The sequence below is a fragment of the Suncus etruscus genome, chromosome 8 (assembly GCF_024139225.1).
Source record: "Suncus etruscus isolate mSunEtr1 chromosome 8, mSunEtr1.pri.cur, whole genome shotgun sequence".
Classification (NCBI taxonomy): Eukaryota; Metazoa; Chordata; class Mammalia; order Eulipotyphla; family Soricidae; genus Suncus; species Suncus etruscus.
Genome location: NC_064855.1, coordinates 1564661 through 1580461, shown reverse-complemented (window position 1 = coordinate 1580461; position 15801 = coordinate 1564661). Strand labels below are relative to the sequence as shown.

The following is a 15801-nucleotide window of genomic DNA, read 5'->3' as shown; positions in this document are numbered from 1 at the left end:
GGTCCAGGAGAGGCTCAGAGACCCTGGACTGCTTTCAGGTCCTCCTCCGCCTCCTCCACCCTGGGTCCTGTGGGCAGGCCACTAACACCCAAAAGTCTCTTGAGACTGTCCCCCCCAGCCGGCCAGAGTCAGCTTTCGGAAAGGCTGGCTCCCTTGCAGGGCCTACCTGCAGCCTCTCTCCAGCCTTCCTTCCCCTCCAGCCTTCTGCCCTTTTCTCCTTCTCCTCCTTCCTCCCTCCCTTTTTTTCTCCCTATCCTCCTTTCCTTCCTTCCTTCCTTCATTCCTTCCTTCCTTCCTCCCTTCCTTCCTTCCTTCCTTCCTTCCTTCCTTCCTTCCTTCCTTCCTTCCTTCCTTCCTTCCTTCCTTCCTTCCTTCCCTCCTTCCCTCCCTCCCTCCCTCCCTCCCTCCCTCCCTCCCTCCCTCCTTCTTTCCCTCCCTCTCTTTTTGGTTTTTGGATCACACCCGTCAGCACTGAGCACTGACTCTGCGCTCAGAAATCACCCCTGGCAGGCTTGGGGAACCATATGGGATGCCAGGAATTGAACCCAGGTCTGTCCCGGGCCGATCATGTGCAAGGCAAAAGCCCTACTGCTGAGCTATCTTTCCTACCCTTTCTTCCTCCTGTTTTTTTGTCTTGTTTTGTTTGTTTTTGGGCCACACCAGGAGGCACTCAGGGTTACTCCTGGCTCTGTGCTCAGAAATCACTCCCAGCAGGCACGGGGAACCATTTAGGATGCCGGGATTCAAACTAATTTGGCTGCTTGCAAGGCAAATACCCTACCACTGTGTTATCTCTCCAGCCCCATTTTTCTGGGGTTTTGGTTGTTTGTTTGTTTGTTTGTCTGTCACACCTGGTAGTGCTCAGGGATCACTCTTGGCAGGGCTCAGAGGGGCCATACGTGAAGCCAGGGATGGAACTGAGCAGGCACCCTCTCCTCAGCCTCAACATACACTTGGTGGGTTGACTTGGTTTGACCTGTGTTGCTCAGGTCTTACTCCTGGCTCTGTGCTCGGGACACATTAGTTGGTTGGTTTCTGTTTCCGGATCACACCCAGTGATGCTCAGGACCTATACCAGGCTCTACGCTCAGAGAATAGTTCTAGCAGTGCTCCGGGGACCGCATGGGAAGCCGGGGATGGAATCTGGGTAGGCAGGTGCCTCCCTGTGTGCGAATCTCTCATTATTCCAAGGAGCTACCAGGCGCCTTGCAGCTGGGTCTCAGGAAGACCCCTCCCTTCTGAATCCCAGTGACCTTTTCAGAGGGGACATCTGGCCTTCCCTGACCAGCCCCAGGTAGGGACCACAGACAGGCATGACGGGAGGAGCTAGGATCCCTGGCCATGCCATGCCCAGATCTGTGTGCTCAGGGCAATGTCCTACCCAGCCCAGCCCTGAGTAGGCAGAGGTGAGAATATCTGGGAAGGGGATATGTGGGTATCATCACCTGCTTGCAGGTTTTCAATACTGCAGACCTCCCAGCAGTGCCAGGCCAGCCCTCCAGAGCCTCCTGCAACCAACCTCTCCCCCTAAAAACACATCATTTGGGGGGGGGGGGTACCATACCCAGGCAGTCAGGAGTTACTCCTGGCTCTGTGCTAGGAAATCACTCCAGGCAGGCTCAGGAGACCATATGGGATGCCGGGATTCAAAACACCGTCCTGCATGCAAGGCAAATGCCCTACCGCTGTGCTATTACTTCAGCCCTCATATACATCATTCTAATCTTCCAGGGTCAGTCTTGTGCCCTGCACTCTCTGCTCTGAGCTCTCAGCTGTGGGGACCAAGGATGTGCCCAGGACTGGAGAGAGAAGCCATGTTGGGTGGGGGGGCAATGCCAGAACCCCCTTTTCCAAAGTGAGTGGGTCCTTCTGCACGGCAGGGCAGTGATATGTGGAGAGATGCAGATATGCTGGGTGGGTGGACAGACACTCCTTAGGGAGAGGCAGACCCATGGAAGTACTTACCACCAAGGCGGCTTTATCTCTCAGAAACAGATTTATTGTGGCTCCATCTGCTGTGAGCCAGGCTTCTTGAAAATCACCGCACCAGAGCTCAGGGATGTGTGAGCGTTGATGTGTAATTGTGTGTGGGAACGAATGTGTGTAAGTGAGCGTGTGTGAGAGCGCATGTGTGTTGGCACACACAACACCCCAAGTTTCCCAGCACCTCGTCCCCCTGCATCCAAGCTACTCCAGACCAGATCAAACATTGAACAGCTATCAGGTCACTGTCAGCAGGAGGATCCCTCAAGTGAGAGCAGCGCCCACTTCTGTTTGTCTGGGGGTGACATTGGGAATCCAGGTGACTGGCCAAACTATAAGGCTGCTGTGACTCAGGGTCCAAGCTGGGGGCTGCGACTCGGTCCCGTGCAGTCTGAGAAACAGCTTCCACAGCAACCCTGCAGTTCTGGGCGCCCCAGAACTGCTCCCGGAAGGCACCATTGGCAGACATTTCCAGGGCATCTCTCCTGTCAGCCCATGCCCAGGGGCCTGTCTTGCCCGACCTCCCACCAGAAGAGGTCGGAAAGCCACCTGGCATGGCAGGGGCCTGTAACTCCACCCTGGATTTAGGTGTAGTTCTGTCCTTCGCCCAAGTGTGGCTCCTCTGGGGCCCCCACTGCTGCCAGAGACAGGAAGTGGCTGGGCCTCCGTGCAGAACTGGGGGAGGCCCACCGCAGGACTTCCTGGGAAGAACTTGCACCTCAACCAAGGGGTGGGTGGGTGATAAGGGGGAAGCCCAAGACACGGAAAGGCCGAGATAGCACGTGGCGATGATAGGAAGAGGTAGGGGAATAAGGAGGAGATCTGGCACCCACTTTCCAGATCCCCAGTAAAGGAGCTGCTGGCTCCTTCTCTATGAGGTGTTGGTTGGCCAGATCACCGGAATCCCGAAGACTCTGTCCTGCCCCCCCTGGGGCTGCCTGACCTCCACCCCTTGACCTCTCACTCTGATCCTGCCTGTAGAAGGTGACTGTCTATGCCCAAGGTCCTCATCTGGTAGGAAGAGGGTGCAGATATCCCCTGAGAGACCCCCCTCCTCTGCTCCTCCGTCTGCATCTGGAGCAGGGCAGCCCTCTCGCTCCCTGAGTCAGCCCCAGGGTGCATTTGGGGCTCATTGTCCTGCAGCCCCCTCTGGAGATGGGAGCGCCTGCTGGTCCCTGAGTCCCACCAGCCGAGCTTAGGTGGCTAGGAAAGGGACCTGCGTGGGCGTGGGCGTGGTGCGAGCCAGGGGGAAGGACGGGTTGGCCTGTGCGCCCAGCACTCGGAAGACCAGCTCCTCCTTCTCCTGCTGCAGCTCCTGCCGCAGCCGCGTCTCCTTCTCTAGGGCCTGGCGGGTGGCCAGCAGGTCCTCGCTCAGCTGCCTGCAAGGGGGTGGGGGCCTTACTGCCCTGAAGTCAGCCCGGCTCCCCATTGATTGGGCTCCAGAGTTCAGCTCCTGGGGCTGTGACAGGGCAGGACTCAGCCATGCTCTGAGCCTAGAGTGACAGCGGTAGAAAATAGGACTCCAGGGCCCAGGAGTTACTCAGGCTCATTCTCTCCTCTCCACTCATCTCCTGTTCATCTTCATTCATTACATTCTCTCGTTGCCATTCACTCATTTCTTTCGTTTCATTCATTCACTCATTCTTTATACTTTCATTTCCATTCATTCATTCATCAGTTTTTGTCCATCCTTCAATTAATTTTTCTTTCTTTATTTCTTTTTTTGGTTTTTGGTTTTTGGGCCACACCCAGCTGCGCTCAGGGGTTAGTCCTGGCTCTCTGCTCAGAAATAGCTCCTGGCAGGCACGGGGGACCCTATGGGACCCCGGGATTCGAACCAACCAGGTTAGGTCCTGGATTGGTTGCTTGCAAGGCAAACGCCGCTGTGCTATTTCTCTGACCCCCAATTCATTTTTCTTTACTTCATTCTCATCTCCATTCATCTCATTCATTCATTGATCATTCATCTGTTTTCATTCTTCTATTCATCTTTCTTCCTTTCATTCAATTGTTCGGCTTCAGTCATTTACTCATCCCTTGCATTTATTTCTCTTTTCATTCATCATTTCCATCCACCCAGTCACTCATTTTTTCACTCATCCACCCAATGTCACTCTTCCAGACGTCCATGTTTGTTCCTGTGCAGTAGTTCATTCTAGGCTGGTATCTGCTTCCTCAACCCTCTTCCTTTATCCCCTGCTCCACTAGGGGGAGTACAGACCCCTCCAAGGGACAGTGATCCCAGACCTCCTCTGACACTGGGCCCAGGGCGGGGACTCACCTGGAAATGGCCACTTGCTTGCGGAAGCGGGCACACAGGTCCTCGTTCTCCTGCTGCAGGGCGCAGACCTTCTCTTCCAGTGCCAGGTTCTGCTCTCTCTGTCATCAGGGGCACGGATTCAGACCAGTAGGCTCGTTCATGGGGGCCCACCCTCATGGGGTTCAGACACAACGTCCCCCCACAAGAGACGTGACTGAAAAGGCATCTGAGCCTGTAGAGTGCCAGTGAGGCCACTGCCCGTCACTGTCCTGGCTACTTTGAAAGGGCCCTGTGGAATCCCCATTGGGTGTCTGAAACTGTCCTGCTTGTCTAGGGGTGCGGGTCTGGGGAGGGAAGTGGGGTGATGGCCAGCCAGTGGCACCTGCAAGGCATTTGGCTTTGGCTCACTCTGTCCTCGTGTGCCTGAGACTTACTTAGCCCCGGGATCATCATCACACCTTGCACCCCCACTCAGTCCCTCTGTCCAGAGCAGGACACAAGTCCCCTCCTGTGTGGCCAGGACACCTGCCCTGGTGTCCCAAGGGCACCAAAGACCCTGCCACTAAAAGACAGAATGGGGTGAATCGAGGCTGTGTAAGATCTGACCTGCCTCAGCCCCTCAAAGACCTACGTGACCCCTGAGAGCTCCTTCCCAGTGGGGTCCCTCCTCCTCCCCCTCCTGCCCACGGAGAAGCCCACGCACCATTGCCTCTGCGAGGGCCAGCCTCTTGTCCAGCTCGCGGACACGGATGTTCCTCATCTCGATGACGAAATGCAAACTCTCCAGCTCCCGTTCCCAGAACTCGCTGAGGCCACCATGCTCCTGGGGGCCAAGGCCCAGGGGGTGGGGAGTCAGGCGAAGGCCAGGTGCCCTATTGCCCATCCTCCTGCATCACCCATCCTGGCAGTGCTCCCAGGCCCTGCCCTGTCCCCCTGGGGGGGTCTCAGGCACCTGCAAATGCTGCTTATAGTTACGACTTGAGACGGACTCCTCTGCCCGCCTCATCTGTGCTTGGAAGGCCTCGAGCTGTTTGGTGAGAGAGTCCACGGTCTCCTGTGCCAGAGGGAGGACAAGGGGGTGAGAGGCAGTGTCTCTGCCTCTCAAAACACAGCCACTCAGGGCACAGGCCACCAGCCTCCTGTTGGGGTTCCCAGGGCCCCCTTGCTGTGGAGACAGTGTCGAAATCAGGTCCTGTTGTCCACATATCACAAACCCTCTGTGCTGCAGCCACAGAGATGCCTCTCCGTGGACTCCATCCACCCTTCCCTCCCACACCACCCTTCCTCCTCCAGGAAGTCTTCCTGGCCCTTCTCCATTCCATACAACTTCACAGCCCAAGTAAGCACCCTTCTCCAAAGCAGTAAAACCTGAATACATGGAGATGGGGACACTCCCACTGTCACTTGGAGCACAACTTCTTTCAGACCCCTTTCACAAGGACACCGCCTCCGGCAGATCCCGCCCCCCAGAGCCCCCCTTCACACATACCCCACCCCATAAAACTGTCTGTTGCAGGCCAGGCCCATATAGAGTCCCCTCCCTCACAGGCCCCACCCACCATCTCACCTGCAGGGCTGCGATGGCCTCCTGGTGGGACTCTTCCTTCTCTTCTTGGGGCGCCTGCAGAGCTGCAGAAGGGACTTCTGGGCTGGTGGCGCTGGACAGAGAGCCCAGGAGTACCAAGGAACAGGGACTCTGCTTCTCTCTGGGCGAGCTTGAGCTATTGACCCTGCCACCTCCTTATGGCTCCTGGAACTGGTAGAGGCCCACTAGCTGGTGGGAGTTACCCCTTCCCAGGGGATGAGGACCCCACAGGGAACACAGGGCATGTCTGGGAACACACAGGGTTCTGGAGCACCTGGTTCCCTCCGAGCTGGGCTAACCTGACTGTCAGGCCTGATGGTGGTGGAACCTCAGCCCAGAACTGTGGGGTCAGGGACCCACTCGGTCCTACTTCTGCTGCTCCTAGATGAAGATCCTGGGGTAGGGAGATGGCTGGGGTGGGTGCTGCATGATCCCTAAGTGGAATTCCCAGGCTCTCAGCGCCGGTGAGTAGGACTTGTGGGGTCCTGTGCCTTGGGATGTCTGTGGCGACCTCATCAGCCTGATGGCTGCTTTCCCAGCTGTCACCCACCAGAACGTGCTTCCCCGAGGGCCCAGGCAGGGAAGTTCCCTGCTGCACTTGTTTCAAGATCCTGAACACAGCAGGGCCTCAGCCTGCGCCTCCCATTGAGGGCTGTCTCCATGCACAAGACAATTGGGGTTTTAGACAGCTTAGCACGCTCCTGCAGGTTCTGGGCCACAGGCACCCCCTCTCTGCACACAGGCACTTCTTTCTCCCTGCATGTGGGGCTACCTTGTTGCTCCTCCTGTCCCTGCTCTTCCGCTTCCAAGACACTTCTCTGCAGCTCCATCCTCTTCTGTAGCTCCTTTTCCTGCTCCACCTGAAGGGGAGAGGGGCAGTGATGGGAGGCCAGGACTCAGGGGATCAGTGATGGGTGACTGGGAGCTGGATGTCAGTAGTGGGGTAAAGAGGATCTCAGCCAGACTGCTCATACGTTTATACTAGCATGATGCTGAAGGGGATCTTGGAATCCTGGGACCCCATCTTTCCAAGGCTCTTGGGCAAACCCCACTTCCAAGCATCCACGAACCAGGAGTAGATTGCCTCTGTCCCTCAGATCATCACAGGGGACGCCATTCTTGGCCCCGCAGGGTGAGCTGAGGGCCTCCCTTGTTACACACCTGCTGTGCCCAATTTTTCTCCTCCTTCTCGTGCTGCTGGGGAACCCAAGACAGGTCTGTGCTGGGTTCCTGTTTGGGGGCACATGATGGCTGAACAGCAACTGTAGGGGAGAGAGGAAGGAAGCTCAGGGATCCTCCTCACTTCCTCTCCCCCTATAACGCCTGCTTTATGCCTCCTCCCAGAATCACCCCCTCCCCATCCCCTGCAGTCCAGTTCTAGAAGTGGGAGCTCAGCTGGGGAGCACCCCCTCTCTGCCCCAGGACACCGTGTTCCTCCATCGCCCTCTGCTGACCATTCAGGGAATTGCTCACCTGTGTTCTGGCCCAAAGGCCTCTGTTCCTGATGATGGACTCCTGGGGGCTCAGGGGCTTCGTGACGCCGCTGGGAGAAGAAGCGGGATGCCACCATGAAGTCAACAGAGGATGAACACTGCGAAGGGTGGCCAGGGACACCGACCTCGGCAGAACCCGACTCTTGGCAGCCTGTCCTCAGGCTGGGGACCCCAAAGTGACGGATTCCTCATACCCACCTGACTCCCCCACCTGCTCTGTCACCTCTATGCCCACCTTTCATCTTATTTTGGCCCAGCTCAGAGCCCACCCCCTTTCCTCTGCTACATGGCTGCCACCTCCAGCCAAGGAACCCCAAGGAAGGGTTCTCGGTGGGCAGGGCTGTGACTGCTCTGTTGGGGGAGGGCGGAGTGGAGACTGCTCTACTGGGGGGCTGCTTCCCAGACTGGAGAACAGTCCAGTGTGTCACTGGCTCCACAGATGCCCAGTAAAGTCAGGCAGGAGTCGCACAGTCCTGGGTCCCCACTTGGGTTCTAAGAGGGAACATGAAGTACTAGACAAGTCCAAGTCCCAGAAGTGTGTTGGACCCCAGAGCCTGTGGCAGTTTGAAAACTTACTCAAGGGGCCAGGAAGGTGGCACTAGAGGTAAGGTGTCTGCCTTGCAAGCGCTAGCATAGGACAGATCCCCCGGTGTCCCATATGGTCCCCTCAAGCCAGGGGCGATTTCTGAGCTCATAGCCAGGAGTAACCCCTGAGCGTCAAATGGGTGTGGCCCAAAAACCAAAAAAAAAAAAAAAAACTTACTCAAACAAAAAAAAAAAAGGGGGGGGGGACAGAGAGACAGCATGGAGGTAAAGCGTTTGCCTTGCATACAGAAGGATGGTGGTTCGAATTCCGGCATACCATATGGTCCCCCGAGCCTGCCAGGGGCAATTTCTGAGCGTAGAGCCAGGAGGAACCCCTGAGCGCTACCGGGAGTGACCCCCCCCCAAAAAAATTTACTCATCCCTTCCCCCTCCCTTCTCAGAGGCTGCCCTCCCCCTCGCATTCCCAGGCCAAATTCCCAGAAAACGAGATGTGAGTTTGTATCACAGAAGTAGTCAAGGCCTTCTTGTCATAAATGCTGTCCATGGGCCGGAGGGATAGGACAGTTGTAGGGCATTTGCCTTGCACGTGGCCAACCTGGGACAGACCAGGGTTTGATTCTGGGTGTCCCTTATGGTGCCCCGAGCCTGCCAGGAGCGATTTCTGAGTGCAGAGCCGAGAGTAACTCCTGAGTGCTGCCGGGTGCTGGGTGTGGCCCAAAAACCAAACAAACAAAATAAAGGCCATTCTGTTCTTCAGCCCGAATGCTATCAGACCAGATAAGGAATTTGGACTGTGAGAAAGTTAAACTGTTTATATTAACCAATGAAATGCTTAGCCTGGGGCCAGAGCAATAGCACAGTGGTTGAGTGTTTGCCTTGCACACACTGATTCAGGACAGACCTTGCCTTGGTGTGATCCCCGGCATCCCATATGGTCCCCCGAGCCAGGACCAATTTCTGAGCTCATAGCCAGGAGTAACCCCTTAGCATCCAGGGTGTGGCTCAAAAAGCAAAAAAAGCAAAAAAGGGCCCGGAGAGATAGCACAGCGGTGTTTGCCTTGCAAGCAGCCGATCCAGGACCAAAGGTGGTTGGTTCAAATCCCGGTGTCCCATATGGTTCCCCGTGCCTGCCAGGAGCTATTTCTGAGCACCGCCGGGTGTGACCCAAAAAACCAAAAAAAAAAAAAAAAAAAAGTGCTTAGCCTGCTAAACATAAGCAGCCTGCTAGTTTCATGTGGGGCCTTTCTCTTTCATGAGCCTGGCCCCTTTTGCACTTTACGTTTTCAGAGGTGGTCTGTTGACGTCATGTGCTCGGACCCTAACAGGCGAGTGTGATGGAAGGAGGCCACTAGCATTTCGGAACTTCTTGTGTGTGAGGGGGAGGGGTTTGGCCCACATCCGGTGGCACTCAGGGGTCACTCCTGGCTCTTGGCCCAGAAGTGACAAATTCCTGGCGGGCTCAAGGACCATATGGGATGCCCAGGATCAAACCTGGGTTGGTCACAGGCAAGGCAAATGCCCTCCCCTCTGTGCGGTTGCTAAGGCCCCTCGTTGAGCCTCTTTCTGTTCTCACACTGGTGGCTGGGCAGTGTCTCAGCAGAGATGCTCAAGGCTAGGGCCGCGCTGCACAAACAGAGGCCGCCTCCCTGGCTTCTGTCCTGAGTGGCCTCATGTGCCATTCTGAGCCTCCTGGGCAGACCTGGGACAGCCACTGCTGACACAGGGGTGGCCCTTTTACTCAAGCTTATGGAACCTTCAGCAGCTTCCACCCCCTGGATGACTGCTAAGCACAGAGTGTCTGGCATCCCTTACAGTTCCAGTTCCTGTTCCCCAGAGGGGAAACTGAGGCTGTGGGAAGGAGGGGCTGAGCGCAGGTGGCTGAAGCCCAGCTCTTTCCCTTCCTTCCTGTAGCTGCAGGTGGGTGGGGGCTGATTTGTGCTCCCCCAGGGACCTCAGGCGGCCCCCACCCTATGGTTTCCGCTGTGTCTGGGTTTCGTTCCTGTGGGAGGGCCATAGGAGGGGCAGGAAGGAGGTGGGTGGGTGGAGGCCCTGCCCGGAGGAAAGGCTGACCTGCCCTGGGAGCACAGAAGCAATGACAGGGACCCTGAATGACTCCCAGCTGCACTTCTCTTCTGAGCATTCGCACCCCAGCACCCCAGACAGATGGTGGATGTGGTTACACAGTTCCCCCACCACCACCACCAGGAGGGGCCCTCCTGCCCCTCTCCAGACACCTGCTTCTAGCCTTGGGCAGGTCTTAGACCAGAGAATGGAGAGTCTAAGAGACATGGGCCCCAACCCTGGAGCACCCCAAACCCAGGCCTGATGTGAATTCCTGATCCTCCATTCCTACTTCTTTTTATTTATTTATTTATTTATTTGGTTTTTGGGCCACACCCAGCAGCGCTCAGGGTTTACTCCTGGCTCTGCACTCAGAAATCACTCCTGGCAGGTTCGGGAGACCATATAAAATGCCAGGGATTGAACCCAGATTCGTCCCAGGTTGTTTGCATGCAAGGTCTTGGATGCAAGGCAAACGTGCTATCGCTGTGCTATCACTGTGGCCCCCAGACTCCTACTTCTCCTGAAGCCACCCTGGACCCAGCCCTGCTTGTGGTCTCCAGCAAGTGGAACCTCATGACCATCACCTCCCTGCACACAGGACTGTGGGATCTGGTGCCCAGTACCAAGAAGCACCCACGGGCCAGAGGGGCCAGGGTGGCACTGTTTGCAGGGGCTCTGAGAGACAACACGGGAGCAGGCCATGTCCCTGAGATCTGCTCGCCCAAGAGTACGGGGTGGTCAAAGTAGCCACATGTCAGCACAGAACAAAGCAGCTTCTTCACAGGCCGGCCTGCCCCCTCCCTCCCGTGACCTCGGCCTGAACTCCATGTCCAGTGGGGAACTGGGCCCCTGGTTCTGCTTCTTCATCTGGGGAAGCAGCCTGCCCCTCCCCACTGCTCACCTCTCCTCGGCCTTCCACCCTTCACCCAGGCCTCTCACAGAGAAGTATCTGGGCCATAGTATGATATCAAGTTTGTTTTCTGTTTTCTGTTTTCTTTTTTTTTGTTTGTTTGTTTTTTGGGGTCACACCTGGTGGCGTTCAGGAGTTACTCCTGGCTCTGAGCTCAGAAATCATTCCTGGCAGGCTCAAGGGACCATATGGGATGCTGGGATTCTAACCGGAATCTGTCCTGTGTTGGCCACGTGCAAGGCAAATGCCCTACCGCTGTGCTATCGCTCTAGCTCCTGATATCAAGTTTTCTTTTTGATTGTTTGTTTGTTTGGTTTTTGGTTTTTGGGTCATACCCGGCAGTGCTCAGGGGTCACTCCACTCAGAAATTGCTCCTGGCAGGCTCAGGGGATCATATGGGATGCCGGGATTCGAACCACTGTCCTTACAAATGTGATAGCAAGTGCCTTACCTCCATGCTATCTCTCCGGCCCCTCCTGATATTAAGTTTTATAGGGGGCACGTCCCTGAACTCAGTCATTGATGTACCCCAGCTCTGTACTGGAGCTTCAAGCCTCCCATTCTGCTCTGGACCATACAGTGCTGGACCAGAACACCTTGCCTTGAGCCCAAGAGACACTTGGGCTCAGGGAACTGGCTTTGTGTAGGAGGGTACCCCAAATCCCACCCTCACCCCCTAAAGGGCTCAGTCCTTCAGCCCCCACTCTGGGTACCAGGACCCCCTGCCTGCACCCTGGATCTACAGGGCCTCACCCACTGAGCCCTGCCTTAGTAGAGTCAGAGTCGCCTAGGCCAGCCTTGTCCCATGCGCCCTCCTACACCCCACTTTTCCTGGGAGCAGGGAGAAAGACCATGGGTGGAATCCTGCGAGACGGGAGGTCTCAGTTCTGGCTCTGCACCTCATGGTCTAGCTCCGGAGGCCCCCCAAGTCCCTCTATGCAAAGGAGAGGGGAATCCAGCTGGACCCCTGAAGTCTGGCTCCTCCCCCAAGTTGGCTCCATCGCTCAGTCTCTTTCTGGCCCACTCACGCTCTGCCTCACACTTGGGCTCTCCTCCAATTGTCCGACCCCGCCCCCAAGTTTGGTTCTGCCTGAGTCCCAGCTCCTCCCCCACAGAGAAGGTCCCACAGCTCAGCCCCACTGGGTGTCCCTCAGTCACGGGCTGTGGCATGATGCACGGAGCCCAGCCCAGTAACCCCAACAGCTGGGGTTACTCAGATGCTCAGGACATTCGAGTGAGCACCTGCTTGACTAAGAGTGGGGACAGGAATGTGGGGCAGGCATGAAAGATGGTCCAGAGCTGCAAGGTAGTGAGGTCCCACTGCCTACTCTGCTTGCCTTTCCCATGCCCACCCTGCACCCACTCACCGCCGGCAGAGATAGTCGGGACACTACTCAGAGGGGGCCAGGAGGCAGAGCCGAGTATCGGGACCCCCAAGAGACTGGCAAAGGCGCTTCCAAAAACTCAGACCTTGCATGAACCAGGAAGGGAAACTGAGGCCCAGGGAAAGAACAAGAACGGGACCCTCAGAGCCAGGATACGCCCTCCAAGACAGCCACTACTCTGGCCTTGTAGTGGGAGAGGGCCAGGCCTGCCTCAACTTGCCCACTGCAGTTTCAAGTCTGAGCTTGGTGACCTTGGGGAGGGGGCACGTCTGGTTGTTCTCAGGGGTCACTCCTGGCAGGAGCCCCATGAGGTGTCACGACTCATGGCACCCGGGTTAACGGCATCAAGGCCAGCACCCTGTCCACGTCTCTGCACTTCGGTGGATGCAAGCACAGCTGGGAGCAGGACCCCTCGAGGGCAGTTGGGACCAGAGAGCCTCAGGAGGGTGATGCCAACTCCCTGGCAAGAGGCTGCAGCAGCAGCAGAAGCAGCAGGACAGGAGGGTTCCCAGAGGGTGGCAGGAGAGGACCCTGGCTCCCACAGCCCCAGCTGGGTCACAGGAAACTCAAGTCGTCTCCAGGGCCCTGACCCAGTGAGTCTTGGAGGGGGTGGGCTGGGGATCATGCTTCGCCCCTGCGCCCTCCATGCCAGGCTGGGCCTCTGCGGTGTAGACTCAGGGGTTCAGATGTGGGCACCGGGCATGGTCCTGCGCCTGCAGTTCCCGGGGACCCCTGTGCCCTCCGTGGGGGCGCTGAGTGGCCCTAGAAGTCTTGTCAGTGAGGGTCTTTCACCCAGCCCGGGCAGGGAAGGGCTGCAGGGGGGCTCTGGGGGTACCTTAGAGGGTGGCAAGCCTGGCAGGGAGGGTGAGGAGACCTCCCAGCAGCGCAAACTTCTGTGGGTGCCCCTACCTTTCGGGGGGGTCTGCAGCAGCTTGGCCGACTGCGTGCACAGCCCATCCTTCTCCGCTGGGACCCCGGGTCCGAGAGTGTCTGTGCCGGCCGGCTAGGGCGCTGGGGGACCCCGAAACTGAAGCTCCCGGAGCCGGCTGACTTGAGAGGAGCCGGCGGGGGGGCGCCGTAAATATCCGAAGAGCAGAGCCTGGGCAGGCTGTCAGGGGCACAGGTGACAGAGCCTGGTGGTGGCCGGGTCGGGAGGGTGTGGGAGGAGGGCGGGGAGGACACCCAGGCCGCAGGGACTTGGGCAGGGCCTGGAGGGCCCCCGGGGCCAAGAACTGGGCAGGGAAATGAGGCCCGAGGGCAGGTGCCAGTGCCTCAGGGAGGAGCCCTTCTGCAGTGGCAGTCTCCCCATTTCTGCCCACAGGGTGTCTGTGTGATTGACTGGGGGTCTCCCAAGTTTTCCCCAAGAGAAGCAGACGACCCTCCTGCTGCACTCGCCCCAGTGGCTCCCAGAAAGGGGATGGAGCTGTAGCTAAGGAGATTTGCCCCTCAGACGAACAAATAATGACGCTTCCTGAGCCTCAGCCCACCTGCCCTTCACACCCTGCGTTGGGCTCCCTACACAGTGCTCAGGCTCAAAACAAGGACTTGGGGCTCAGCCCACAGTGCTTAGGAGCACCACTGTGATTGGACTCAGCACACAGTGCTCGTGATGGACACAAACCGGCAGGCTGAGAGCTCAGTACAGGTTGTGCATCAGGGGGCCTGGGGTTTGATCCCTTTGGTCCTCACATATTCTACCTTCCCTCCCTATGTTCTGAACCCAGGGGAAGCAGCCCCTGGGCACTGCCATGTGTGGCCCCCCAAAACAAACAAGATAAAATCAAACAGGCCCAACTGGCTTAGTATCAAAGGGGAACAGCTGGGGGCTGGAGAGATAGCACAGCGGCTTTTGCCTTGCAAGCAACCCACCCAGGACCTAAGGTGGTTGGTTCGTGGAGTCCCAGGATCTATTTCTGAGCAGATAGCCAGGAATAACCCCTGAGCACTGCGGGTGTGGCCCAAAAACCAAAACAAACAAACAAAAGGGAACAGCTAGCTGAGGCCAGTTGGTCTGTATCTAGCACAGTGGAACATCCAGAAATGGGCAGACCAGGACAAATGTAACAAATCCCTTGGTTCTTTTCTATTTTTCAAAGCCAGTAGTGGGGGCTGCAGGGATAGCACAGCACTAGGGCACTGACCTTGCAGCAGCCAACCTGGGTTCGATTCTCAGTCTAGTTGTGGCCCAAAACAACAACAACCACAAAGTTTCCCCCCCCCCAAAAAAAAAAAACAACCCAACAATCAAAGTGTGTAGTGGTCACAGAGGAATGGACAAGAAGCTAAACTTCATTTTTGTGTTTAACCTTCGTCTTCATTACTCCTGTCTTAAGAAAAATTTGTGTTTGTGTGTGTATGTGGGGGGGGGGATTCGGCCCACACTCAGCCGTGCTGCTGGGACCTGAGGGACCCCGTGTAGTTTGGGTTGGCTGCATGCAGACAAGTTCAACTCTGAACGTTCTCTCTGGCCCAGATTTGCATTTTTGAGAAGAAATTTCTCAAGGCAGGCTTTGTATTGGGGTGTTCATGGAGACACCCCTTGAGAGAAAAATGAGCTTGTACCAGGCCAATCTGTGGGTGCACTGGCCAGTCCTACACTCCACCTCAGTGCTGGGCCAGTTGAGACAGGCTGACCACAGTGTTTATGGGATTAGCAAGGAGCCTTTCTTTTCTTTTCCTTTTTGATTTGTTTTTGCTTGCTTGTTTGTTTGTTTGTTTGTTTGTTTGGGGACCACACCCAGCAGAGCTCAAGGGTTACTCCTGGCTCGCACTCAGAAATCGCTCCTGGCAGGCACTGGAGACCATTCGGGATGCAGGAAATCGAACCATCATCCGCCCTGGATTAGCTGCTTGCAAGGCAAATGCCCGACTGCAGTATTATCACTCCTGCCACTGATTTGGATTTTTGTTTGCTTGTTTGCTTGTTTTTTTGTTTTGTTTTGTTTTGTTTTGGGTTTTGAGCTACACCCGGCGGTGCTCAGAAGTTACTCCTGGCTATCTGCTCAGAAATAGCTCCTGGCAGGCAGGGGGGACCATATGGGACGTTGGGATTCGAACCAAGCACCTTAGGTCCTGGGTGGGCTGCTTGCAAGGCAAACGCCGCTGTGCTATCTCTCTGGCCCCTTGTTTGCTTGTTTTGGGGCCACACCCAGCAGAGCTCAGGGGTTCCTCCTGACTCTGAGCTCAGCAATCGCTCCTGGCAGGCTTGGGTGACCCTATGGGATGCCAGGATTCGAACTACCATTGTCCTGGGTTGGCTGCGTGCAAGGCAAACACCCTACTGCAGTGTTATCACTCCGGCCACTGATTTGGATTTTTTATTTTTTTATTATTTTATTTAAGATGCGGGTTTACAAAGTTGCTTATAATACAGTTGTTTCTGGCTTTCCATGTTCCAACACCCATTCTACCACGGGTGTAACTTTCCTTCCACCATTATCCTCAGTTTCCCACTAAACCCCAGCTTGCATGAAATTATTTACTATTGCTTGTTACAACTAACTGGTAGTGGATTATTATTTTTTCTAATAATATCTTTACGTAAGCACCATGGTCACAAACATGGTTGTAACCAT

At 56.2% G+C, this 15801-nt stretch overlaps 1 protein-coding gene across 1 annotated transcript; it reads right to left on the bottom strand.

Moving 5' to 3' along the window:
• Positions 1 to 3050: 3050 nt before the first annotated feature.
• Positions 3051 to 15801, bottom strand: CCDC69 (coiled-coil domain containing 69). The gene is made up of 11 exons (XM_049778986.1): positions 15767 to 15801; positions 13409 to 13537; positions 13136 to 13334; positions 7302 to 7371; positions 6990 to 7090; positions 6379 to 6688; positions 5811 to 5872; positions 5196 to 5408; positions 4947 to 5066; positions 4265 to 4362; positions 3051 to 3362 (listed from the first exon to the last, which is right to left on the bottom strand). The coding sequence occupies exons 1-11, from the start codon at positions 15799 to 15801 to the stop codon at positions 3179 to 3181; spliced, it is 1521 nt and encodes a 506-aa protein (XP_049634943.1). The 3' UTR covers positions 3051 to 3178.